This window comes from Calonectris borealis, chromosome 8 (assembly GCF_964195595.1).
Source record: "Calonectris borealis chromosome 8, bCalBor7.hap1.2, whole genome shotgun sequence".
Lineage (NCBI taxonomy): Eukaryota > Metazoa > Chordata > Aves > Procellariiformes > Procellariidae > Calonectris > Calonectris borealis.
This window is the reverse complement of record NC_134319.1, coordinates 31,953,972-31,979,668: the sequence shown is the minus strand read 5'-3', so window position 1 is coordinate 31,979,668 and position 25,697 is coordinate 31,953,972. Positions and strand designations below refer to the sequence as shown.

Here is a 25,697-nt window from a genome sequence, read left to right as displayed (position 1 = left end):
CAGTAGTTTCAGTGATCCTTTAGTGGTTGGGTTAGATAACTCTCCGCCCCTGTGCTCCCCCAAGAAATTTGGCATCTGTAGTCAAACAATCATACTAATGACTGAAAACCAGACTCTGGTGAAGTGGTAGACAAGCCCTGAAAGAGACATTCCCAAAATAACTGTAGGAAGAATTTCTTTTTTCCTATTCTAATGACTTTCCTTCTTCAGTGGAAATAATTTTGTTATAGCTTGATAGCATCTTAGACCTATTTTTGAAACGTGGGTGGTTTTAATGCATCTTTGGGGTGGAATCTATGCAGTAGAAGATAGTATACTAACAAACTCTTCCGGGTTTATAATGAGTGTTGAAAGTGAAATTAAGCCGGTGGTACTCAGTCAGCTCTGTGAAGTTTTGCAAATGTTGTTTATTTAAACTTAAATTTGGCAACTGGGAGACTGTAATCAGAGCCGCTTTCATTTTGCAAAAAAATCAAATCATTTTTGTAAAGATGACTTAGCTATGAATACAAATGACGAAAAAATGGTGCCCTAGTTTCAACTGGAGCTGCTTCAAGAATGCCAGCATCAGCGTTGGCACCACTCTGCAGCGGTGGTTTAACAAACATTGCGAAGTCCTGTTCTTGCATCAAAACCGAGAGCTCTGCCACAGCTCTTTATTTTTACACGATTTGCATGTGGACTGAACCGGCAAGTCAAGCCTGCACAACCGTGGCGGGGGGGGGAAAGGAGGGAGCCTTGAGGAAAACATTGGAGAAGGGCATTTTCCTGAGGTTGAGAGAGGGTCTGGCGCCCAGCGAAGTGTGAGGACTCGAACCTCCCCGGGCCCGTGGGGTGACAGGAGGCCCGGCGGCAGGCCTGGCCGCCCCCGCCCCGAGGCCAGGAGCCGCCGGCGGCCGCCTCGCCCGGGGCCGGGCGCGCCGCTGCGTGGGCTTCCCGGGCACCATGAAAGGTGCGCTCGGCCGGCGCCGCCCTCAGCCCTTCCCGCCGCCCGGGGTGCACCTGCAGCGCGGCGCCGGGGCCGCGGCGCGCCGGGCTCCGCTCCTCACCTCAGCCCGGCCTGGAGCCCGGCCTCGGCTTCGGCAAGGTAGGCGGGCTGCGGGGCCGCCGCGCTGCTGCTCGCGGAGGCGCCCCGGGTGAGCACCGCGCCGCCCCGCTGCTCGGCTGCGGCCCGCTGAGGCGGTGGGGCAGGGCGGGGAGGCCGCGCCGCACCTAACATGGCTGCCGCTGGGGATGAGGCGCGGGCGGTGGGAAGGGGGAGCGGTGGCACGCCGCCATGTTGTGAAGGTCCGCGGCGGGCCGGTTCTCGCGAGACTTGGCCGGTCGCTCCCGCCCTGCCCCGCGCCGCCGCTCTCGCCGCCGCCGCCGCCGCTCCGTGTCAGTCGTTGGCCGGTAATGGCGGCGGGCTGGCGCGGCTGAGGGGGCTGCGCGCTGGCGGGCAGCGGAGCCGAGCTCGGGGCGCCGCCAGCTCCCGCCGCCCTTCTCTCCGCTTCTGCGGGATGTGCCGGGACCTGCCCCCGGGGCGGCGGGCGTCGATCGCTGCCGCCGCGACCAGGTGAGGAGGCGCCGGGAGCGGCCCGTGCCGCCGCCCCAGGCCGCGCTCGGCCCGGCGCCGCTGGCGGCTGCCGTCCCGCAAGGGGCCGGGGCGCCGAACGAGGTGGAGCCGGGGCGGGGCCGGCGGCGGGGGCCGGGTTCGGCCGCTCGCGGGGGCTCGGCGGGCCCGGCCGGCGGCCCGGAGTGCCGGCGGCCGGGCGGTGCTGCCGGCTGTCACTTGGCTCGGCCTCTGCGGGCGCCGCCGCCGGGCTCCGACGTCCTCTGCTTTACCGTCTTACCCGTTAAGTCTCTCTCTCTTTCTTCTTCCAGTTTTAATTTGTTTTCTACTGTTTATTGTATCAGGGGTAGCGGAGGAAGGGAGAGGGTAGGGGAGCTGTAGTTTCACTGTTGTCTTTTCGCCTTGTATGGGAAAACCGCCGAAACCGGGTTTTTCTGTGAAGCTGTGCTGGCTCCGGCTCGCTGTCTGCCTCCCGAGCGGCTTCCCGAGCCCGGGCGGGCCGGGCAGAGCACGGCCGGCCCCCCCTCCCCTCGGAAACCGCCCCGCTGTACCGGGGCAGGCTCGTGCCGGCGCTTTTAAAGTTTAAAGCTACGCTCTGCTTGTGCCTGTGCTGTGGGCTTCTGCCCTTGGACTGGGGCTTGCCGGGCTGGGGGAAGAGGAACGGGATCGCTCGGTGTCTGCCCGCTGAAGTGCCTCTTACATCCCTGGGTAACATCTGCCCCAAGCGTTTCTGACTTCACTGGTGCCATTCATTTTGGCTGTTGTTGGTATAAAGGTTTTTATACTAGTAAGACTCTGTCTTTTTTTCTGTGGATGCAGTTTTCTGTGATATAATGGCTCCTGTTGATGTAGTTTTACTGGAATGCTTTATCTCTTTCTGTCTTTGGATATAAGCTGTATCTCAGCAGCCAAGCATCTCATGGCACGTTGTGTACGTACACGCAAGTAGAGGTTTATGTGTCAAATAGCTTCATTGTGTAGATGAACGCACCAGTGTCTTGCACTTGAAAACTTACAACTTGACCAATCGGTTCTGTGTTTTGGTCATCTTAAACTGCTTCACAGGGCTACGGAGCGTAGAGGCTTGAAAACTCGTCCAAGAGTATACTGTGACCGAAAGCGTAGTACTTGTGGGACAAACGTGTGGAGCTGCAGACGGTCAGGCGCTTGTTTGTTGTGTTGCATGTGAGCTCGAAATGTTCTGTGAGACTGTCTGCGTGGACAGGCTAAGTTATATGAACTGCTCATCTTTCGTGTAGTTCTGGTTGCTACAGGAGTTTCATTAGGTAATGCTTTAGATAATTAAATGCAACTGAGGGTGTAACCACACAAACACTGTAAACTGTTGAAGGCTTCAGTTTCTGTGAGTGACGCTAGCTTAAACAAAGGTATGCTGCATCCACTAAATAGAGCAACTTAATTTATGTAGTAATGACACATTTCTACAAGGGGCCAAGGTACTGCAGAAATTATACTGCTGATTGGTCTAGATCTTCTGGTAGACACCCTAGGGTAGGTGCGGTGGCAACCGAAAGAACATGATTTTAAAACTATAAAACATTTTGTTTGCATGGATTTGTTTTATTAAGCTTACTAAGCTTTGGTGCATAGCTTAAGTTTGCCACGGTACCACTGGGAAGACTTTACAGATGTAACAGTCCCCATGTGGATGGTGTCTTTCATGTCTTGAAATAACTTTATCAGCAATTTGTACCACCATAGTAAAAGCATCCCTTAAATGGATAAGAATCTAATCTTGGAATTGCCACTTCTACTCTAAAGGTTTTGTTGACTCGAGTATAGTGAACTTTTTGCATCTCCTTGCACCCCTCTACCAGACATACTGCTGATTTCTGCTAAGAAAGTTATGTTGTATCAAACACACCTGTGGATAAAGCCATTAATGTGATTAGTCTCATTGACTTTAGTGTGCCCAGATGAGGCTATAGTCCTATTAACATCTTTAAAGTTAGGCATGTGTTTGAAATCAGGAGTACTAGTGCACGTAGTGCTAGATCTATGTTATATTGCCATATCTGTGGCAGCTAGGTGAAGCTGCACAACTTAAGGTGAGTGAGCATGATGTTCTGCTGCTGCTTCTTTTCCCCCACTTTGACCAGTTCTGGCATTGACTGTGCAGCAACCTGATTCAGTTTGATAAACTGGTAGAAAATTAACCCAACAAAAAAAGAAAAAGTGAGTAATTTTCTGCTGGGTTAGTGAGTTGAACTGGCTTGTGATGCAGTCAGATGAGCACTGCATCTATCACAGAGGAGTGGCAAGATTGCTGGGGAAGGTAGGGAGGAATATATGCATTCCTTCATCACTGTCGAGTTGCTAAACCTGCTCAACTCAGAAATTTATATCGGGAGTGTGACTTTTTTATCAGTACTTAAACTAATATAATTCATGCTATTCAAACCAATATAAACTGTGTTAATATGAAAACAGGTATAAGAATGATAAAGAAGGGTTTTGGTAGTTGAGTGCAGAGAGAAAACTTTCCCAGTGCAGTTAATATATTAGGCATGTGGCTGGATCAGAATGTCTGAGTGTAAAATTTATCCATAGATGTAAATGCTTGGAAGATACATGTGTATCATTGTGCTAATGATATAATAGACTTTAATGGACTACTCGATTGAGAATAAAATTCCTTGTATGTGTAAGTCTGAAACCTTTGTCAATATACTGGTGAAAGAATAGAGCAAATAAATTAACGAATCAATTATACTAGGTCAATTGAAACTTACTGAATGCTAACAGAAATTCTAGCTGTGTTTTAGCTTCATAAGAACACTCCTCACTAAGGGCAGAATTTTACACTAAGTCCAATCCATGGCAAAAGAGTGTAAAAGTATAAAAACCAGTTACATTTTTCTCTGATATTTTCCAGTCATATTAACATGATGTGTTATGTTTGCTAATAGCAAAATACATCAGGTGGAATTGTCATACTGAAACAGAAAAGTCTGGATTTAGAGTTTTGCACTTAAAGCATTTAATGGGATGGAATTATTTAAATATGAGAAAATATTTTATTGCTATTTTTAGCTAGTTCAAGAAAAAGTCTTCTCAGAAGAGTCCTGGTATCAGTCTTTGTAATGCCAGGTCAGAGACAGTGCTGATGGTCACTGTTCAGCTTGTCATGGGGTTTTGGGGTTTGTTTTTTTTTTGACATCTCATGTTATTATTGAGACATTTTTCAGACACTACTTCTGAATGCAATTTCAGAGCAAAGGCATCAAACTTGAGAAAGTGACATTTGGAACATTTTCCCTGAAGTTTTCATGCACTTTATTCTGCTTTGAAAGAAAATAGTGATCAATCTGCAGTTGACACAGCTGCAGATGAAGTTGCTGCTCTGCTCATATGTCCTTGGTGTTGTTGAGCAGTTGAAAGCTGTTGTCTTAGCTCTCAAAGTTGGCAGGTCTGGTTCTTGTACTTGGCTGAGAGGATTGCCTGTAAGTCCTACGAAGAATCCCTCCCAGTGGAGTGTTCCCTGTGAGGTAAAGGATAGCGGGTGCTGGCCTTTTGAAGACAGGACTTACTGAAGAATTTGAGTGTATTCTGCTGAGTGGATTTATTATGGGCTGCAAGAACTGAAATCTTCTAACGTGCAGTTTCTAGTAACTGGAGATGGAATGAGTGAACTTTTGTTATGAAGGCCAAGGGAACAAATGCAGGAGTATTTTATTTGTTCTTGAAACTAGGGTACTTCGCTTATTTTCTTTTCTGTCATAAATGCAAAGATCTTTGAAGTAAAAAAAAAAATGCAGAACTTCTGAATGGATCGGCAAACCCTCGTGTGCATCTCCTCAATAAATGGATGCATTCTCTGTGCCTTTGTACTCTGATTTCTTCATGAACAATGAACCAAGTTACGCTAGCTGTCACAACATTCATTTCAATAGATTTCCTCAGAGTACCTCCTAGCATGTGATGCATTTTACTTTCAGTAAAACCGCTAATCCATTTTTTAGTGCCAGGGTTTTTTTCATCACTTTTACATCACTTGTGATGAAGCAGAGGCACTTTTGCAAGTTGCCTTGTCTTCTCATAGCAGAAGTGTGTTGTAAATGTCCATCCTCAGCGTATAGTTGGAGAGGATCAGATTTGGTAATGTTTCATTTATAGAAAAATCTTCACTACAGTTTGGATGCAAATTTGGTAGCTGACTGATGCCACTGATTTAAGCTTAGCGCTCATGAAACATATTCATATTTTTCTACTATATTTTCTGATGTTTGATGAATGTATGACTGTTGATGTAATTTATCTTCCTGGTTAACAGTTAGAGGTAGTGACATGTGCTTTGAAATTCTTTACTGCTTTTCTATCTGCAAATGTGTGGTGTATCTTGATTGCTCTTTTTTTTTTTTACTACCTTAATATCCCTGAAAGCTTTTTTATGTTTTTCTAGCTTAAGACAGATCAAATTTTATTAGTATATTTCTTTCACTTGTGAAGATTTTTTGGTTTTAATTGTTATTTTCCAAAGTCATAATGATTGGAATGCGAGTTCTTCTGGTATATTTACTGTTTGCACTACAACACAAAATACTGAATATTATCTAAAATTCTACTCATTCAGAGCAGCTAACATTCACAAGCTCCTTGGGCATTGTTGGTGTTTGTTACTTCCAGCTTTTTCTTGTATCAGCTTTACATGATTGCGTCCATCATCATTACATACAGTCTCACTCATGGGGTGCAGTGCAATCTGGACCGGTAAAATATTTCTGAGTTGAATAGTATTAGAAGCCAGTCAGATTAAATACCAGCAAAATTACCTATAAATGTACTGTGAATAGTTTGAACCCATTGACTCTTTAGCTCAGCACCACTTAAAAATCATGAGAAGAAAAATCCCCAACTTTGTAGCAGAAATAATTTTGGAGGGGCAAAGCAGAGATTATAGACTCGAGATAGTATGGTGGAGAAGTGTTAAGATAAAGTTTTTGTCTGTGAAGCATTGTGCAGTTGGAGTTGTACTTGGATTTTGAATATTAACTTCCTTACAGAACCTTTGCCCCCGAAATACATTTCGTTTGAAGGCTTATTGTATAAATAAGCATTGAAAGAAAGTGGGGGGAGGACCCGGCCGATTCTGCAGAGTCGGCTATAGATTCTGGAGATGTGGCGCTTTTTTGACAAATACGTCGTGCGTTTGTTTGTTGGGCTGGAACTTGTCCTCAGTCCTGAGGAAGGTCAGTAAATCCCCTGCATCTATTTGCTTTGAGAGACAAAGTTTTCTCAAAATATGTTGAGGCCAAAAAAAAAATAGTATGTTACTCTTGTATCAAAAAACATTTTAAAAGCCCATAAACATAACCAAAAAAAGACTTAGAACAATGTATTATGGATATTTTTAGCTCTCATTTAAATGGGATAATGCAATATGGTAAAAGCTCAGATTCCAGAAAAATGAGTAGGTAAAGGTATTTGTATTCCAGACTCAAGCATATCATCATAACTTGTATTCTGTGGTATTTGAGGAGACATGGAAAGTGTTTCTGGCATCTTTAAATAGAAATTCCATCACTTTCAGTGGGCTGGCTCAGAAAAATAGTTTGCTCGACTCGGTCCGATTGTGTCTGTCCACCTGTGTGTGTCTGTTATTGCCAGTAATGCAGAACTGTAGCTGCACAGACAGGAGCTCCAGAGGGTCTTTAGGATTCAGAAGTTAACTTTCAATTATTTGTACTTGGAAACTTAACATATTTTTCTAAAGAGCAAAAAACATCCCTAAAACCTTTTATTTGTCTTGGTACCCATTTCCCTAATGGATAAGTTGCTTGCGCTGTGCGAGGCGTGGGTGCAGTGGGATGTGCTGGAGCAGGGTGTGTAGACTCCCGTGGTGCATTTGAGCTCCAGTGGTGTTTCCACTGGTAAGAAGAAGGTGATGGGAATGGTTCTCATTTTCCCCAGTCCCACTCACTCTTGCTGAGGTAAAGGCAATAGCAGCTTCAAGCATTTGCTCTTGGGGAACAACTGTAGGTTATGATACGTGTCAGCAGCTAGTACAGGACTGGGACTGATCTGGCTGTTCCCTGATTCTTCCATTCCTTCTCCTTTTGTTCACGGAGGTTGTAGCTTATGGTACGACATAGCTAAAACTAATAAAGCAAAAAGAACAAAAAAGCTACTTTCAGACCTTACCAGATTCCCAGTCCACTTTTCTTTACCACATAATCCCATTGACTTTCTACCTGAATAAGGCAAGAGAGACCAAGGCATAAAGAAAGGAAAAGATGGCTTTTTTTATTGGCACTGCTGCCTTATTGTAGCTTAAACGGTGTGAAGTGCTGGCCTCATGCTCTGCATACCAGTTTGTAGCAAAGCCTGCCACTTTGGGGATTAAACATGTAAGAATATCCCATAAAAGTCAATATTAAATTTGTTTCTTTCCATACTCTTAGCAAAGAGTACTCTTCATCTTTTCGTTTGTGGTATCTCTTTCATTTGGTGTCTCTTGTGTTTTTATAAGAAACAAAGTCTTGAGAAATACTGTTCCCTATACATACTGGGATTTTTTTTTGCATAACCACTAAATGTTAGTGAAAATAACAATGGGCAATCTCTTGCTCACATTCTCTGCCATTCTCTGAATCTGTATGATTCAGTTTCCTCTCCTGTTTCCTTGTTTCAGTGCCATGACTTTCGAGTTTCCTTTTTCCTTTTCTTATCGAGGTTGTGCTACTAAGAAAAAAGTCATACAGAGGGTGCTTGAAAAACTTTACAATTGGACCAATATACCAGTTTCTTTTCTTCCTTTTTGCGGCTCTCTGTGCTGATTCTTCAAAAGTTCAGTTTTTCTCTCCTTTCTGTCTTTCTCCGTTCTCTTCCTTTTTATATCCTGCTTCTCTCACCAGATTTCTTTCTCTTTTCCTAGCCCTGTTTTTCATCTTTTGACATTTTTGTGTACTTTTGCTAAGCAAATTCTACTTTCGTATCGCCTGCTCCTTTCAAAATGCTGTCCTCTTACCATGTTGACTTGTTATTTTGTTATCTGTTGTACTTTTCAATGCCATCCTTGGTATGTTTGGTAGTAAACTTAGTGCTTGTTTCTCATCTTTTTTTATTTGGCAGTGTTTTTCTCTTAGTTTCCATTTCCTCCTTTCTGATGTCTTCTCATGCGCTTTCTGATCTGTCAGTCCTTTTCAGTGTCTTTCCATAGGGACAGTGTTTGTGGAAGAGTGTGTCTGGGGTGTGTGAGTGTCCCAGTTTCTTCGAGGAGTTTGGAGCATATCCTTTTCTTGGTAGTTTACACTTAGGTCCTCATCTACAGCAGTTCTGCTGTGCCTTCTCTTGTGTACTTTTTTTTTTTTGTCTTGGACAAATGAGTAGAGAATGAGATGGGCATTTGACGTCGGATTGAAACGTCAGAACACAGTGGTGTTTGTATTTTAACCCTTCACCCAAGACAAGGCTTGGCAAACCAGCCTTTAACGAACCTGTACGTGTCTGTGTCTAATAGTGAACAACCAAATAACCAGGAGGTCAGTTCTGCTGATTCTGCAGTCTTCCACCTTTTTTCAACAAACTTTTAAGATCCTCATAGCCTTATCCAACCTGCAGATAACCTTTTGCCATTACTGCTGTCTCCTCAGAAGTTCTTTGGCATTTCATCTGTTGAGCTTCTTTTTGTACCCCCCTTCCTTTAAGCTCTGTATTAAATAGTGATGGATCATTTAGTTTAGCAAAAAAAAATCAGCAGTCATTTCAGAATGTAGTTTTTACAATGTGTTTCTTCGTTGTAAAGAAGTTGTTCATGCGACATCAAGACAGCTTTTGTGTTGATGTAAAATGTGTTTTCAAATACAATTTAAACTTCCTTTGCATAAATTTTTAGTGTAGTAGTATTTTCTAGTCAATATTGATTTCAGTGTATTTTAGTGTTTAACTGGTCCACTACCCTGCATGCAAATCCTATGAATAAACAAGGCAACTGTGTCTTGATTTCTTTCTTTTTTCTCCCCCACCCCCTAGCTGTACTCTTGATAGCATTGAAGTGTCTCCTCTGTCTGGTTTAACTTCTTGCAGAGACAGGGTATTGAATTATACAAGTACTTGGTTTTTGTAGGGTGCTGCTTATTTATGTAAGCTGTGACAATGGAAAGACGTTATTCTGTTAATCTGTAGGAATTCAAAGGTTGGTGGGAAGCAACATGATTTGTAGATAGGTTTTGAAAAGCTGATAAATTTCTCCCACCCTTCCAAAGGAGGGGGAGAGGGACATCTAAAACCCAAACCCTTATAGTTACGAAGATTGTATCGCAGCTGAAAGCTACTGCAGCATTAGCTTCCTGAAACTGTAGACAGCTCCAGAATTCTCAGTTCTTACATGTCTTTTTTTCAAACAGCAGCAACCTGAGTTAAGCAAAACTGCTCGGTGGATCTCAGCTGGCTGCACTGAAGCCAGTAAGAGTGGTATTGTACACTGGGAGCCGGCACTGCAGGTATTCATGAGGAGAAATACAGCAGGATGCTTTGTGATTACTTCCCAGCTTGTACGGAAAGGAGGAGAGGTTGAGTTCCCTTTTATAGAGGGGCGTCATCTACTTTTGAACCAAGGCATTGAGACGGAATTATTGACCATTGGTGGTCATCAGCACACATCTGTGAGTTAGTAGAAGAACTAAGGTGTTCTCAAAAGTGCGTTCACTGTTTGTCTGACTTGTGTTCTGTTCAGCTTAGGTAAAGGACTGTCAGCTTTTACTTGAGTGTCAGGATGAAAGGTCTAACAAGCAATTTCAGACTTTTTAAATTAATCTGGTACTTTTCATAGAGAGTTAAGGAATACATAGAGTATATTACAATACCACATTCACAGGGCATCATAAAATAAACTATATAAATTTGTGTAAATTCTAGTCCCTGACTAAGTTCTCCTATCTATACTAGTAATTCTGATAATAAAAATAAATCCCAGGCAATTACATGAAGAAGGATACTTAATCCCTTAAGAAATGGTTGCTTGTCCTGAAGTTCTGTTATGCTAAATTTACATATTGAGAAGGTTTTGCTATGTTTGTGTTTGGGCAAGAAACTGATAATTGTATATGACATTTTCAGCGGCTGTCAAAATTGGTTATTTATGGAAAATTCCCCTATTTTTATTAATATTTGTTTTCTACATTTCTAGCACAACAACTCTTTGCTCCAATGATGGAGAAGATCAATTAGATGATTTCCAGGGCAGGGCAGTGTTATGATTTGCAGCATGAATGATGTGGGGCACAAAGCTACGGTTCTGCATGAATGAGCTCTGCAGCACCTGTCCTAGAAGAAGAATTTTCTAACTTCCCTTGGCTCGCTGCCCATAACTAGATACTTAAAAAACAAAACACCCCCCACTTCTTTCTAGAATTTCTGCGTTATTATGGGCTTCACTAATGTGTGTTTGTGTGTGTGTTTCTGTACCTACATATATAAACTCACGTACCTTTTCCACACTCTTTCAAACATTTATTTGGATTCTTTAAAGAAAGAACTAAAGGTCTTTTGAAGACCTGTGTTCTTATTATTGATAGTCTTTCTTGGGGCATAAGAACAGTTTTGTGGGATAGTTTGTATTTATGGCAGTAAGTTATATGACTGAATGTGAGGACCAAACTTCACTATTGGTCACTGTGAGTATCCTTAAACCATATATGATAAAAATCTTTGTCACAAAATATACAGACAATGATCTGTTCCAGTAGGTAGTACACAGTGTTAATTTTGTGGGCTGTTTGGTCACCTTTTATCAGAAAAATGACCTTTATATTTAAGGCCCTTTTATGTGGCATACTATGTAGGGAAGTGAAAGCAAAAGAAATTTTCAGAAATCAAGAAAATAAGAAAAATTATATCTGGGAGTGCATGAGAGAAGAGAGAGGAAAATGTGCCTTTATGACTCTTTCAGAGGTCCGGAACTTCCTGCATGAATTCTGTGGTCACCTAACTTTTATTTTTCCGTAACAGAAATGTCATCAGTCTGTTGTGAAGACAGCTCAGTAAGCATGTGCCACCAGATAGGAGGTCCTTGGTGAGAGGGTAGGGCAGTACTGACTCATCAGAGTTCACGTTGGCTGTATGAGTTCCTCTTAGGTATCTTAAACTTACTTTTTTTCTTACATAGCACTTTTTTAAAGTCTGTTATAACTTCACCTATGACAGCCAGTCTTTTGCAATGAAAGTGATGATAAATAACTATTTGCATAAATTATCTGCCTTTTCTTTTAAAAATTATCTTTCCTGACCGAGTAGCTTTTTTTTTTTCCCCTCTGTTATTAAAAACTCCTTTGGTGATAGTGGCTGCCTGGTTTGTTACTCAGAGTTCACACTTTTTTAGATTCACTGTAAGTCTTGCTTTTGAAGTTCACAGGAAAACAACGGCAGCTCCAGTCCTATCTTTTTTCCTGGCTGTAGTCCTGCTGCGCAGTTCTGTTCTGCCTTTTCCTTTAACACAGCTAGGTGACACCTTCCTCTGTCACTGGCAGAATTGGGTATTTTCGCCAAACGTTTATAGGTTTAACAGTGCTGCCTCTGTTACCCCTTCATGTGCAGCATTTCAGTGTGGTCATCTTCAGACTTGCTGGGATGCTTATTACTATGATCTAAATTGCGTGACCTCTGGGTTTCCTTTTATCAAGTTCACTCTTCTTTGTAACAAATAAGAACAAAAGTGAAACCCGCTTTATCCACAGAATTACGTGGTTTCTGAAAAACTGCAAGCTGTAAACATGCTTGTGATTTGGTGCTGATTTTCTGATCTTGTTCATGATGCGAGTTGAAATCATCCTATGAGGTGAACATTCATCATAGTGATCAAGGTTATGTTCTCTTCAGCATAAGATACATTTGTTCTTACTTTATATGTCTTTGATTCTTCATGACTCTTTTTTTGTAGATAAATTGACACGATGTGGAGCAACAAGTCAAATGAGGTGCCTCTACAAAATCCGAGGCATAACCAAACCAAGGATTCTACCAGAGGTATGGATTTTCTCTGTTTTATTGCCTTGTTTTGGAAGATATTTTATCACAAGTTGTTTGAAACTTTGGGGAGTTTTTATAGGAAGCATTCTCCTGCCTCAATTTGGAAGCTAAGACTATGTGTTATATGGCTTCCTTTTTGCAGAAATAGCAGTTTCACACTCTGATCTGCATTAGGAATTGCCAGCCTATGATATGGTTGCCAAGATGGCACAGAAACAGATTTTTTTTTTTTGAGTGCTGTAGAGGAGGAGCAGTGCAGGAACAGAAATTGGGAACTGTAGGCTCTTGAAAGAAGTGAAGAAGAGCCCGAGAGGCAGTTGCTCCTGACTCTTGCTCAGTTCCAAAGTGGTGAAGAGCTAAAGACACTTGAATAGCAGCAGTACATCACCACTAAGACGACTTGCAGCATTTTTGTCTCCCTGAACTGGATAAATCCTGTTAGCTTTTTACTGTCATGATTACTCTGTAATTTAGGAAAAGAGGGAGCAAAACTGAATAAATTACAGTACATCCCTGAGAGGAGGAAAACTCTGGTCTGTAGAGCAGCTGAGTCGCATGTTAAGTCTGTGGTTCAAGATCAGTCTTATGATCTCCCCTATGACAAAACTGGACTCCAGAAGTTATTTTGAAAGTAAAGACAGATTATTATTTTATCTGTAAGAGGACATTATTGCTGATTGTTTCCTGCGATATGCTCCTTTTAAAATTATGTACCTTGTGAAACTGAGGTGTTCTGTAGACATGAAGCACTATCTCTCGAAGTCAAAGCAAAGTTGTTTCTATGCTACTTCCTTAACCCTCTGCCTTTGTGTTGTTACATCTTACCTGAAATGAAATTGGCAGTTTTTTTACTATAAGGAAAAGAGGGTTTTGTTTTGTTTTTTAAACTCTCTAATGCTACTACTCTCCATGGTTCTGATGTACATTAAGATTTTGGATGTTGCGTTGTGTTAACCGTTAGATTAGAGGAAAACCATTAGAAACCAAAAGAAGAGGGGAACTGAGGAAGTAAGTATTTTTAGAGGAAAATACTACTGCATCCTAATGAACTGGATTGCACATAGAGCACATGCTATCTGTTTAGATTAAAAGGCTGAAGTTGATTAGTGCCTCCTGCTTGTTCTTTGCAAACATTGCTTCTATTTTGTTTGTAGGGTGTACAGTTCAAAAAGATTATTATTCAAAATTCACATGTTCAAAGTTGGTTTTTGAGTAGAGTCTTTCAGTGACTACGTATTCATGCTTAGTTTACTGAAGAAGAAGGTGGAAGGGGAAAAAAAAAGTAGTTAAACTATAGCGTAATGGAAAAATGTAAGATACTTGTGTTGGGGTAAATAACCAGCTTTATTTTATTTTCTAAACATCTTCTATAATGTGCGGTACATTTCATTTCAAGTGTAATAATGCATTCAACCTAACTTAGTGAACTCATTAGATTTCACATTAAATACTTTATTGCTCTAAGACGAGTCTTGACTGATAACAGCCTCTCATAGAGGAGGTTTACAGGCTGGAGTCATTAAAAGAACTTGATTAGTGAGCCCATGAAAATTGTTTTGAAGCAACATTTTATTTCATTGTTTTCCATGTACTAATGAGAAATTTATTTGTTTCTGCCCTGTAGATCTAACTGCAGCATGGGCTACTTTTTCTCAGACTAAGGCTGCTGTAAGTACTGATTTTTTTTCTTTTTTTTTTTTCCTTACTCCTTTTCAAATAAGTCAATGGCTACAAAAGCTTTAACCAACTATTGTTTTGCTCAGTGATTGTCTGTTAAACAAGCTGAAAATAGGGCAAGCAGTTGGAGTACATGCATGTTTTATCTTAGAAAAAGTTTTCCACACACAGTAGAAGAAATTTTTGCCAGAGCAAGCTTAGTCTTGAGTATAGTAATACCTGCTGTCTTGAGTGTTTCTATTTAAGTGGTGACTTACCATTTTTCTGAAAACTTGAAAAAAATAACTCTCCCCTGCTTACCCAAACCAGTCAGAAACTAAGACACTGCCAGTGTATTTCATAATTTTCCATCTTTGAGCATTGGAATTGCTGTCTTTCTGTGGGAGCTTAGGTGCTTAAGATATCACACTGGTTTCTAAAACCTGGCTTCAGTGAAGTGAGGCAGCTTGGTTTTCGGGGAATTCAGCTCTTTCCCATAGCCTTGTCCCTCTCTTTTTTAATAGCTGAGCATCAGTGTGGGGTTTTACATGTAGAATCTCGTATCGTGCTCCATTTTGAAAAGAGCATTATAGAATTTATTCCAAGTGGAATTAATATTTAATTCAGGCTAAGCATTAAGACTCTGAATGACATGTTATTAATTTTTTCACAACAGCCTACTTATGGAAACAAAACTATGCAACAAAACCTAATCTAGATAATCTTTTTAAACAAAACTTAATAACGTGATGTAGTTTCTAGCCATAAGGCTATGCAGTTTTGCAACATCCGCCTTGTGAAGTTGCTTTTGCCTGCAGTTTTATTCTTTATGAAAATGAGGAAAAAATTGTCACATTAGGGGAAAAAAATCCTGTAGCTTAAAAATTGAAAACAATATTCTAATTTGCATTATCTTCAAATTCTAGCTACGCCATATAGAGAACAAATTGGAAATAGCTCCCACCAGCACGGCTGTATTCGATTCTGTCATGGATGCCAAGAAGCCCTCTGCTAGTGCTAGCAGGAAAATAAGCAGAAAGGGTATGTATTATTGAGGACGTAGCGTGTAAGGCGGGGTGAAGCCACTGCATTCTGGGAAAACCTGATTTCTCTTCCCTGCCCCCAAGTTGTCTCCTGCCAATGATCTTTATTCATGAAACTCTTAATTGCCCAGGAGAAACTAATATTTTCTTCCCTTAGCTTAGGAAGGAAAGTGTGCTGTCATAGTCACTGGGTTAGAGGGAGTGACAGGACTTTTCCCACACTGTTGGTGAGCAGCGCTTATCCCATTCTGATACCATGTTTTTGTGGGGATTTTGGATAACAATTGTATATGCCTAAGTTTACACTGGACTAGATGTTTATGTTTTTTAATGTTTGTCAACTGTTACATCCTGATAGAATGCTAAATCTCGTGCTTCCTTTATTTCATTTAAGGAGGCGTTTGCTTATAAGAAATAAGCCCTTGTTTTAAATACTAACTATTTAGAGCCACTGGTAGTGTGCCACTGGAGAAGAGCAGGCAGATCGACCTCTAGTGGCAACACAGTCAACTTTCACAGATTTAGGTACTTATAATTAATGTTTAAGCATTATTATTTCTCTTTAAATATGATCTTAGATTCAAGCACTTACCACCTTGATCCCAGTTGTTGAAATCAGCTTGTTGAAAAAGAGAGGGAGTACTTAAATGCTATTTTGGAGTGCTGCTCGAACCCAAGAAAAACTGTGTTCTTAATTGTTCAGCCCCAAGAGCTTTCTCTTTCTGGAGAGATAGGTACATAGAGGATTCTTTGGTTTCTGCTTCAGCTTCCCGGTCCTCCAGCCAAAATAAATCAAGCAAGGAGAAGTCCTCACGCAGCCCTCTTCGAGCGACCACTCTTGAAAGCAATGTGAAAAAAAGCAGTCGTGTGGAATTTCGTGAACCATTGGCTTCATACAGGTTAGTGCTAGGACAGTTGACTATTAAGCAAAAATATGCTAAGATCAGAATTAGGCTAATAGTGATGTTTTTGATGACAACTCAAAAATTGATTTGCTTCCTCATCCACCCACATGAGCAGCATGTGATGTTGGACAAAAGTGTCTTCCTTTTTAAAAAATGTTACAAATTTATTTTTTGTTCAATGAATATGAGTTTAAAGTCAAACGTGTTGAAATGGGGCCGGATCATCAAGTTGCTGTGGCTGTGGCCTCTGTGGCCTGATAGGTTTGATAGGTATTTAGTTTCAGTAATAAGGACAAAAAGAGTATTTCCTCATGCTTTTCCAGCTTTGTTTCATTAGTTCTTCAGCACATGTTCCCAAATGTATTACCATAACACAGTGTAGAGCAAAACCATCTAGTACTAAAGATGCATTCAGTTTTTGTCTGTGTGAGAAACCCAAATAAGGACAGCTGTATCAAGGAGAAAAAGTGGCACAGAGTATTGCAGGCCACAGAACGTGGTGGGGTGTGAGGAATGAAGGAAAATACAGAAAGCCTGTTTTTCCTAGCCTATGTTAAGTACTGTAGTGAATATAAGATGCCTCAAAAGCTTTCAAAAAGAAAGAGAACCTGCAGCAGAAATAAACTAATTATAACTTGCTGTAATATCAGAGCCTAGAAGACTTACCATAACTTCTTCAATGCCTTGTGTTTTATAAGCAGCGTGTGTTCTTTGCACAGGCATCCCCGATGAATAGCTTGGTTGGGTTGGTAATAAGTTTTTATTGGATTCTAAAACACACTTGGCATTTTTTTCTAAATGTTCTCTCAGTGAAGTCAAATTGCTGTTGACTGATTAGAATGGAGTTGGGACAATGGTATTTTTTTAATTCCACTACATCTCTGTTAAAAATTGTTATCCTGACATCTAAGTTCTGGTCTCCTTTTCCACTTCTTGTGTCAGCTGTGAGGTTCTCCTTCCTTGTTGCATGGGAGGCTGATTTGGATCAGTTGTGTAATCTTGGGTCAGTTTTGTTAATTGAACAGTTCTGTTGTCTACCCTATCTGGAATAACTTACATACATCAGTTCTTTGTTTTAAAAACATGTAGTAAACTTAACAGACTTCAGGGAAAAGAAGAAAATGAGAGCAGCTAGACTCATGCCACTGTATCCAATTGAAAAGAATAGCTTTCTTACAGTAAGAAGACTGTGTGGCATTGGAGGGATTAATCTGGGGATTAACATCAGAGCTGCTATGTTAACACATTACTCCTTCTCTGAGAACAGCCTGTAATCAATGCTTAAAGTGTGCATAGGAAAACAAAACCGGAATAATGGGTAGAACAATCTGTGTGTGTGTATATTTATATACACTTTTGGTGAAATTCTGTGCAATTAAACCACTGAAGTTTTATGTTAATTGGTAATGATTACTACACTATAACAGGAGTGTGCTACTGGAGAAAGAAAGGTAGACAATTTCACAAGTGGAATGTTATGACCTGGCTTAAATGAATCCTTTAAACATAGTTGCTGAAGAAGCAAGCCAGCTAGCTTAGGTGCCAGATTTTCACATCTTCAGCCCCTCATCGGTCAAAATATTAAATACATTTTTGTCCTAACAACATACGTACTATGAGTCTATTCAAATATAGAGTCTCTTTTTCTGTGAAAAAATGCTAAGAGATCCTTAGTTTGTTGAATTTCTAAGCTCTCAGTAAGCTTTACATTTGTTGCAATACAGCCAGTTCACTCTGAAGTTCTTGTCAGGGGCTTGCCTTCTTAATGTTCAAATACAGGGCAGGGTGTTTTGGTGCAATTTATTTGTTTTCTCAGCTAATGAATGTGCTGTCGAGGAGCATGTGTGCATTGCTTTGTTTTGGAGAACATATATTAATTATGCTTCTCTTAAGTTTTACACTTGGTTTTTATTTGAAGCTTTTTTAAATTGAAGGGTGACATTACTGCTTGCTGATTTCCTACATGCCCTAATTTCAGCTCTTCAACTTTATATATAGTCCTGTTCAGACAGAGAGTGCAGAAAATGAAATTTTGAACAGAAACCTCTTTCAGTTTCGTCAGACTTGCACTATTAAATGTGTGGTGATCAAACTTTAAAAGAACTTGCCTTTAAAGTGGAGACAAGGTATAGGAAGTCATTCTTTTAGTTAATGAACATGCTGATTGCTGGGTTGAAAGGTCCTACAGTTGTTTCTGATGGTGAGTTTTTTCTTTCCTTTTATACTTCAGGGATACATATAGTTCTCTGTCTTACCACAGTTCAAGCCAACTTGAGGCCAAGCAACTGCCCTCTAGTTTGGACTTCAGTGAAACAGAAGGGAAGACTGAAATAACAGGCCGAATGATACATGACCGAGATGAGCGGGATCTACACAGCAGAGATTTTGAAAGCCCGTGTTCTTCTGCTGCAGATGAGACTGTTGTTAGGTATTTGAATGACCGACCAGCAATTGATGCCTTGCAGAATAATGAGGCATTTCTTAAGGTTGCAACACCTCCAAGACTGGAAGAGGAAAAAACTAGTGGCTCCAGAGGAGATGAGAGTAGCACTAAAACTCCTCAGAGTAACACATCCCAGGACAGTGAACTGAAAGTGTCTTCACCTTCTGCCACGAGTACTTGTAGTGCTCATAGGCTGGAAATCTTGAAACGGCGGCAGCATGATGCTAAGTTGGAGAAGCTGAAGGAGCGGATTCGAAAGCAGTGGGAGCATTCGGAAGAGCTGGGTGGCAGAGGGCAGCACTCGGGATATGCTGAGCAACCTGTCGTGATCACAAACGTGGAGAATGCGGTGACTCCCAAAGTCAGGAAAGTGGCAGCTGCACCTGCTGCTCCATCATACAGAGGTACGGAGGTGCAGAATCCCTCCCTGTTGGTTGTACGTGGTGAAGGAGCAGAGTTCAATTCATTGAGCAACATGTCAAAGCATGGACATGACTCATAGCTGTGTTTGGGCAATACGGGAGTGGATAGCGTGGTTTGATCACAGAGATGGACAAGAAAGAATAGAAATTCTTGCCAATTTGTAGAAGCGTGGATTCTTTTGAAATTCTTCCTGTCTTTTCTTACAAATTACTATAAAAACGAAGCTTGCTGTATTAGTGTTTATTTCAATATGTTTTTTTATGGTCCCAGAGCTTAGTAACGTTGTATTGATTGAGAAAGCCTTTCACATTTTTAATAATCTTTTCTTCACCCAGTCTGCTGTTTTTCAACTGTGAGGAAGTAGTTAGACTGGTATATTGCTTTCTTCTAATTTATCATTAGAAATTCAAGTAGTTCCTTTCTTTCTTGGCAGCTTCCCACCCCTTCCACCCTGAAGAAGCTTTATTTACATTTTACGCAGTTATTTTAAACTCTTAAATTGTTTACTTTCAGGTTTCAATCCTGCTGAAACAAAGATTCGCACTCCAGATGGAAAGATCTGGCATGAGGCAGAATTTCACATTAGTCGGGAGCTGTATAGAGATATAGCACTCCAGTTAACAGGTGAGACACAAACTGAATTGATTAAGCCACACAACCTTCTCTAAGAGGCAGAGAAATATGTTTTGTACAAGTCTACAAAGTCATGGAAAAAAAAAATTGAAGCAGGGAGTGTTAAATGTATTGTACCTCTCTCCACAGCAGGAGTGACTTGTTGAACACTGAAACAACTAAAAAACCCATCTCCCCATTCTCTTATTAAAATACTTCTAATAGAAAACCAATACTGAAAAGAATCAAATGATGGCTTTTCTTTGAAACAGGGAAAAAAAAAGTCTTTGTAAGAACAATTTTCATTTAATTTTGTAACTTCTTTAAACATGTTTGCATGAACGAATGCAATTTCCTGTTTAAAAGGACAAAACCAAACCACTTTTTGTTTTGATGAAACCTATATTATCTCATGGGAACAATTTAGATTTTTTTTTTGCCATTTTTAACACCGTTAAAGTGATATGTGCACCATATACAGTATGTTGAAGCCTGAATTCTACTTCCTTCAATACGGTCTTAACAAATTGTCGGTCCTGAAGCTGCTGTGGGAATTGTTAGTGGTTTAGTTGGAACGTATAGGTAGCTAAAGGGGAGATGGGAGGCATCTGCTGTGGAAAGTTTCTGGGAATACTTATTTAGAATGGAGTAGGTAGCCTCCAGCAAAGAGAGATGCCTTCAGCTATGTGTGGTGGTGAGATTATATGGCATTAGGTTGGTTTAATATCTCTGAACTTGTAGAACTTCATTGCTTTATATGGGAATTATCCAAGTCTTGAAGTTCTTGGAGAAATTTGTGTCCCAGAGAGTTGTACATACGGACTTTTTTAGAGGTCTTCTCTGGATTCCCTGAGGAGGGGGACAACAGGTAGACCAGAAGAAAATTTAAGAAACCTTTTAAATAATCTAGATTTTATTTCCTCTACAACTCTCTTACCTTCAGCTTGGATAGGATATGGGAGGGGAGACTGTGTAACTTTGCAGTGGTAAATTAACGGAATGTTACCTTTGGGGTTTATTCGACGTGAAGGTGTAGCAGGGAATGTTGAATGCTAAAAGCTTATAAAACTGTTATTCATTCCTCTTTGCTTAATGGTCGTTTGAAAAACATTAAATATCGTTGTTGCAAAATGGCAACACAGGAAAAAAGATCTTTTTTAGGTGATGAGCTCATTTTCTGATGCTTAAAACTGTGAGCAAAGATGATAAACAAATGCTGTATATTTGCTTGACAGTTACGCTGCTAAAAGACCAAAACAGTAATACATGCTTTATGTTTTCAAATGTACGTCTCCAAGACCCAGTCTTTATTAATTTTTCACTCTGGAAAACTGTAGTACCATTGGCAGCTCTTTTCTCTGGGTGATCTAGGGTAGGATGCCCAAATGTGCTTTTTGATTTGCTAGGCTGGTTACAGTGGAGCGCTGTAAGGTTGAATTGCTTTTGACTGAGTTGGGGGAGGGGGAAGAGATCAGAGGAATAAAAAGGAAAGGAATGGAAAATAAAATCCCCTGAGAACCTCTAGTTTTGCACCTTAAGAGCTTGCTTGTTACGTATTAAAAATAATTTTTCTCATTGATCAAAACATATTTAAGGCTGGAGGAAATGTGATGAGATTGTAAACCTCTTTGTATCTTGATAATATAGTGGCTGGTATGGAAATTATTAGATTCTTTTACTTGTACAGCTTGACGAAGCACTGAGAAATTTTTCTGGAATCACTCAAAAAAAAAGTTCAGAAAGGACAGCATCTTCTTTTCAATAAAATTGTTTTGCAAATACTCTTCAGCATCAGTCCATGCATTTAATGCCAAATCTCTGAAGACACTTCATCTCAAGCATGTTTTTTAGTTTTGACAAGCATAGTATGAATGATTCATGAGGTCTCTATAGAAATCCAAATTTTTGAAAAGTTTCGTTGAAGAGGTCCAATTAAAAAGGCATTTGGATCATGTGTTCAGTGGACTTGTGCCTACCAAAGGAAGGAGCTGTGTGTGTATTCATCCATACGCCTGTCCTCATGCTCTGTGTAGAACAGCTGTCGTGGAACATGTCTCCTTTCTGACCTGAAAAGATTATATTGAATAGCTGATTGCAAGTAATCAAATGCAGGTGCTGCACATAATATATACTGTAAATGTATTTTTAGGTTGTCAGATTATCTATCCATGTGTTAATTCTGTATTAAAGTTGCAGCGTGTGGAGTTTTGGGTGTGTACAGTCAGTTGTATTGAAACTGTTTCGTGTTCTCTAGTGCTAAAATAAGCTATAAGATCCCTAATATCTACAGAAGCATTGTTCTTTACTGCAACAAGATTTTTACATGTAAGCATAGACCATACAGAATGTCTTTATCTTCATTTAGCAATTAGGGTAAAGGATATCGTACGGACCCCAAGCTTCCAGTAATTCTGTCTTAAAGATGTTCAGAATTTGCTGTACTAGAACAAAATTGCTGTAATGTGAATAGAGTGAGTGGGAAGCAGCCTGCAGTTTCCTGGGATCAGGAAGGAACTGGTTGTCACTGAAAGAAGTGAGGAGGCAAGCTAGATTTCTGCAAATGCAGTCACTGAGGCCGCTGGTACACTAAGGCCTCTGGTACCTGATGCATTGATTCAGTCTTCCCTGCGCTTGTTGTCAGCCTCAAAGACTGAGGAGAATTGTAAGGAAAGGATATTAAGGGAGGGAAAGACTCTTAAATTCCACTCCCACAACCTTTAATATGACCTGTTGTTCTGCCTTGGATACTTTCTAGGGGCATCCATCAGAGAGTGGATTCAGCTGAAATTAGGGGCTGTGAAAGTTAGTTTTGGCATCTAAAAAAAGCTTCATATCTGTCCATGGAGGGGGTTGCATCCTGGTTGTTTTAGGCTGTCTGATCACATTCTTTGTAGAAGAGGAACAAAAAACAACGGTAATAGTGCCCATGGAGTTCCTTAACTACAGTTCACTTTTTGGGATTAAGAAAACAGCGCCTTCAAGGCATATAAACTACAGTGCTTTAACAAATCTTTGAAAATTTCCAGTGTAGGCTGCTGAGACTGAGTATAGAGCTTGCCTGTCCTTGAGCAATGCTTGGCTCTGCTTTGTGCCTTAGGCAGCTGGGAAGTCCACTCAGTGGGGTGGTGATTGAGCCAGATCTTTTTGTTCTTTGCCCTAGTGTGAAAACATGGTAAAATATGACTTTATCTTCAGTAAGTGTTCCTGGCATCTCTAAAGCCTAAAACCTAATTGTGTTGTAAATGAGGGCTTAAGTGATACAGAATAGTTCTGCATCACTGGGTGAATTCTGCGACAAGTTTTGCAGAAAGTAGAGCGCACAGGTATCCTGTCTTTTGTGCTCTAGCATGGACGCAACAAGTGAATGTGCTGTCATGCGTTAATGTGGAAGCAGCAGCCCGTGTGTTTCAGGAGTGAAAGAACTACGTGTTCTTGTGGAACATTAATACTGTAAAATGTAATATCTATAGTAGAAGAGAATCAATGATTGTTCCTGTCAAACTGTCAACATTTCTCTTAAAATTGAAAATGAACTTTATAAAGATCTATTATGGCGTTGCTGTGGCTTCACTGCGTTCCAGTACGTAGGTAAACAGCATTTGATTCAAAATCTGCATGCTATGAGGATTTTAAAATGCTAGACTGGGAGTAATTGAACTCAATATATAATCTGGGAGAGTCAGTGAATTTTACTGTGTTTCTCTGAGTTCTGGTTTTTCATAAATGTTGAAGCAAGCTTATTCTTTCCTGTGGGATATCACTTAACAGCTTTTGTTTGTTTTTAGAGGATTCAACAGTGAAAGGAAAACCTAGTGAGAGAAACAAAGAGAAAAAAGCAACCAGACCAGTGCGGAAAGTGCAAAAACTAACACGGTTGTCAAGTCCAGAGTCCAGACAAGGTGACTAGCTCTACTGTAGAGGGAAGACTGTCGCATGTCCTTCAGAGATGAGTTTTGTCTCAAGAAATAAAGAAAAATTAAAGCATACTGCTTTCAAAGTCTTCTCAGATGTGCAACAATGCTGTTGTAGTGTGTTTGTAGACTGTATGCTGCATTGGGGATGTGTATGTTTTAGTTATTGGTTGGTTGGCTGCGCATGCTTTTTTTAGTTTATTTTAATTTTCTGCCCTTCCACTTGCTGTGTGCACCTTATGGAAACTGCTGAAGAGTGTCTTGGGAGGGAGCGGGTATCCTTAGGTATCTGTCAGGCCAACAGACAAAAAGTAGCAATAGCTCTGTTCTGGATCCTGCTTCTGTTTTGCTTGTGTTGAAGCTGGTTAGTGCCTGACCTACAGCTCAGTGAATAATGCTGAGAGGAGGAATGGAGATGATATTAAAATCAGTGCCAGTGGGACTCGCCGAGTTGCCCTCCTCTGCGAGGAGGGGCTGCTGTGAAAGCTGTTCTCTTCTATGATTTCTCAACGGGGAAGCAGAGAACAGGATGTCCTTCTGGCTCTTTAGCTGTTGTTCTTCTACGTCTTGTGTCGAGTTGTTGCTGTTCTGCACCTTCAGTTCTGGCTTGACCCATTCCTGGCTTTTTCAGTTAGTCAAAGAATGTAAAAACACGTTCCCTGACAAGTCTGGCAAATCTTGATGTTTATAAAGGAATGTTTATTTCTTTTGCCAATTAAGAATTTTTTTTTCTACTGTTGTTTGACATTTCCACTGTCTCTTAAATTAAAGTATTTAGAGAAGATGATGTGAGCAGGTTACTGTAGGGAAGTGCCTTATAGTAGGAAATGAAATTAACTACATATGGAATTCTGTCAGTGCTTCTTAGTTTTCCAGTAACGTTAATCTTTGATACTGTGTGTAGCAAAAGAATTAGGAAGACTTCCACATCTGCTTCGTATTTGGTTTTAATTTTCATACAGACTAAGTAGTTATGACTGCAATCACACTACAGAGCAATTTTTTTTTTCTTTTAAGTACATGTGAGGTTAGGCATCTCTTGCACCTTTTAAGGTTTTATATTTCTCCTTACGTACAGTGACCCATAATCGGTAAATATTTTGTTGAAGAAAAAAACCTGCTTTCAAAAATTATTACAAAGGGTTTTTTAGAGAGTGTGCACTTCTGCATGCTGTAAATCATGAAGCTGCATGTGAATATTTTGTGGTAATGAAAACTAATACTTAAAAGTGATAAGTATGGGATTTGCTCTTTCCTATGCTGATCAATTCATACTTAGAGAACTTAGATATTTGTTCTAGTTGAGGGAGGAGCACATAGATTGCTGCAAGTTTTAATGGCAATGATTATTCTCCGCAGTGGATTAAATGTGTGGAGAATGATGGCCTGAAATCCCTGGAAGATAAGAACCAGATCTGAGTGGCATATCCATGATGGACCGTCCTTCTGCAGTCATAGCAATAAGAAACTGCTTAACATAGCCTCGGCTATAAATAGCTGCAGCTCATGTTCCACACTGTTAGCATGTTTTAGTTCAAACAGCTGACTTGAAATGGAAGATGAGACTTTACACTGCCTTTTTAAACGCACACAGAAGTAATTGAGAACAGTGAGTTCAGCAAGAGAACCCCTTTGGCTGATACGTCTGTTTCAGAGAGGCTTGTAATGACATGTTTCAAGTGACAGATTTATAAAATATTTGGATAATTTATAATGCAAGCAAGGAGTACTGTTAGTAAATGAATGAATAGTGGGCTACAAGCTTCTGACTGAACAGGTTTCCTCCTTTTGGTTTAAAATAACAAAAAGAAAAGAAAAGGGGGGTGGGAACTGAGGACTGGGATTGCCAAAACACTGTTGGTCTACTGTCCTGGATTTCACTTGAAGTTGCTTTGGTTCCATGTTTTCAAAGTCCTGTTGGGCCCAGAGTACAATCCTTTTTGTTTGGCTGCATTGTTTCCATGCTGCAGCATCTGGGTTTGTTTAGGCAGTGCTGACAGAGGTAGAACCTGAAATTGGATGGTTAGAAATCAACTGCAAATTATGTATTCAAGTTAGGTACTTTTCTAGCAATAACATACTGCTAAATGGTCTGAATTAGGTTATTAATACTTTTCTTTTTTAGATGATGCTTTTCTCCAAAGCTCTTTAAGGTCATTATTTAAA

The 25,697-nt window shown here is 40.5% G+C and overlaps 1 protein-coding gene across 9 annotated transcripts in view; it reads left to right on the top strand.

The window, feature by feature from the left end:
• Window positions 1-932: 932 nt before the first annotated feature.
• CEP350 (centrosomal protein 350) overlaps window positions 933-25,697 on the top strand; it is a 78,274-nt gene continuing 53,509 nt past the window's right edge. For 3 of the 9 annotated variants that reach the window (XR_012674564.1, XM_075156840.1, XM_075156835.1), the window contains exons 1-8: window positions 1,342-1,555; window positions 12,450-12,535; window positions 14,163-14,206; window positions 15,121-15,235; window positions 16,004-16,136; window positions 18,373-18,989; window positions 19,522-19,632; window positions 23,406-23,519. Coding sequence is in view for 8 of the 9 variants with exons in the window: in XM_075156840.1 (XP_075012941.1) it covers window positions 12,463-12,535; window positions 14,163-14,206; window positions 15,121-15,235; window positions 16,004-16,136; window positions 18,373-18,989; window positions 19,522-19,632; window positions 23,406-23,519 (1,207 nt within the window). In the remaining variant the exon portion in view is untranslated. Of the gene's footprint in view, window positions 1,088-1,341; window positions 1,556-9,918; window positions 10,015-12,449; window positions 12,536-14,162; window positions 14,207-15,120; window positions 15,236-16,003; window positions 16,137-18,372; window positions 18,990-19,521; window positions 19,633-23,405; window positions 23,520-25,697 lie in introns of those variants that run through there. The other 6 variants (XM_075156841.1, XM_075156838.1, XM_075156837.1 and 3 more) reach the window with 5 other exon arrangements.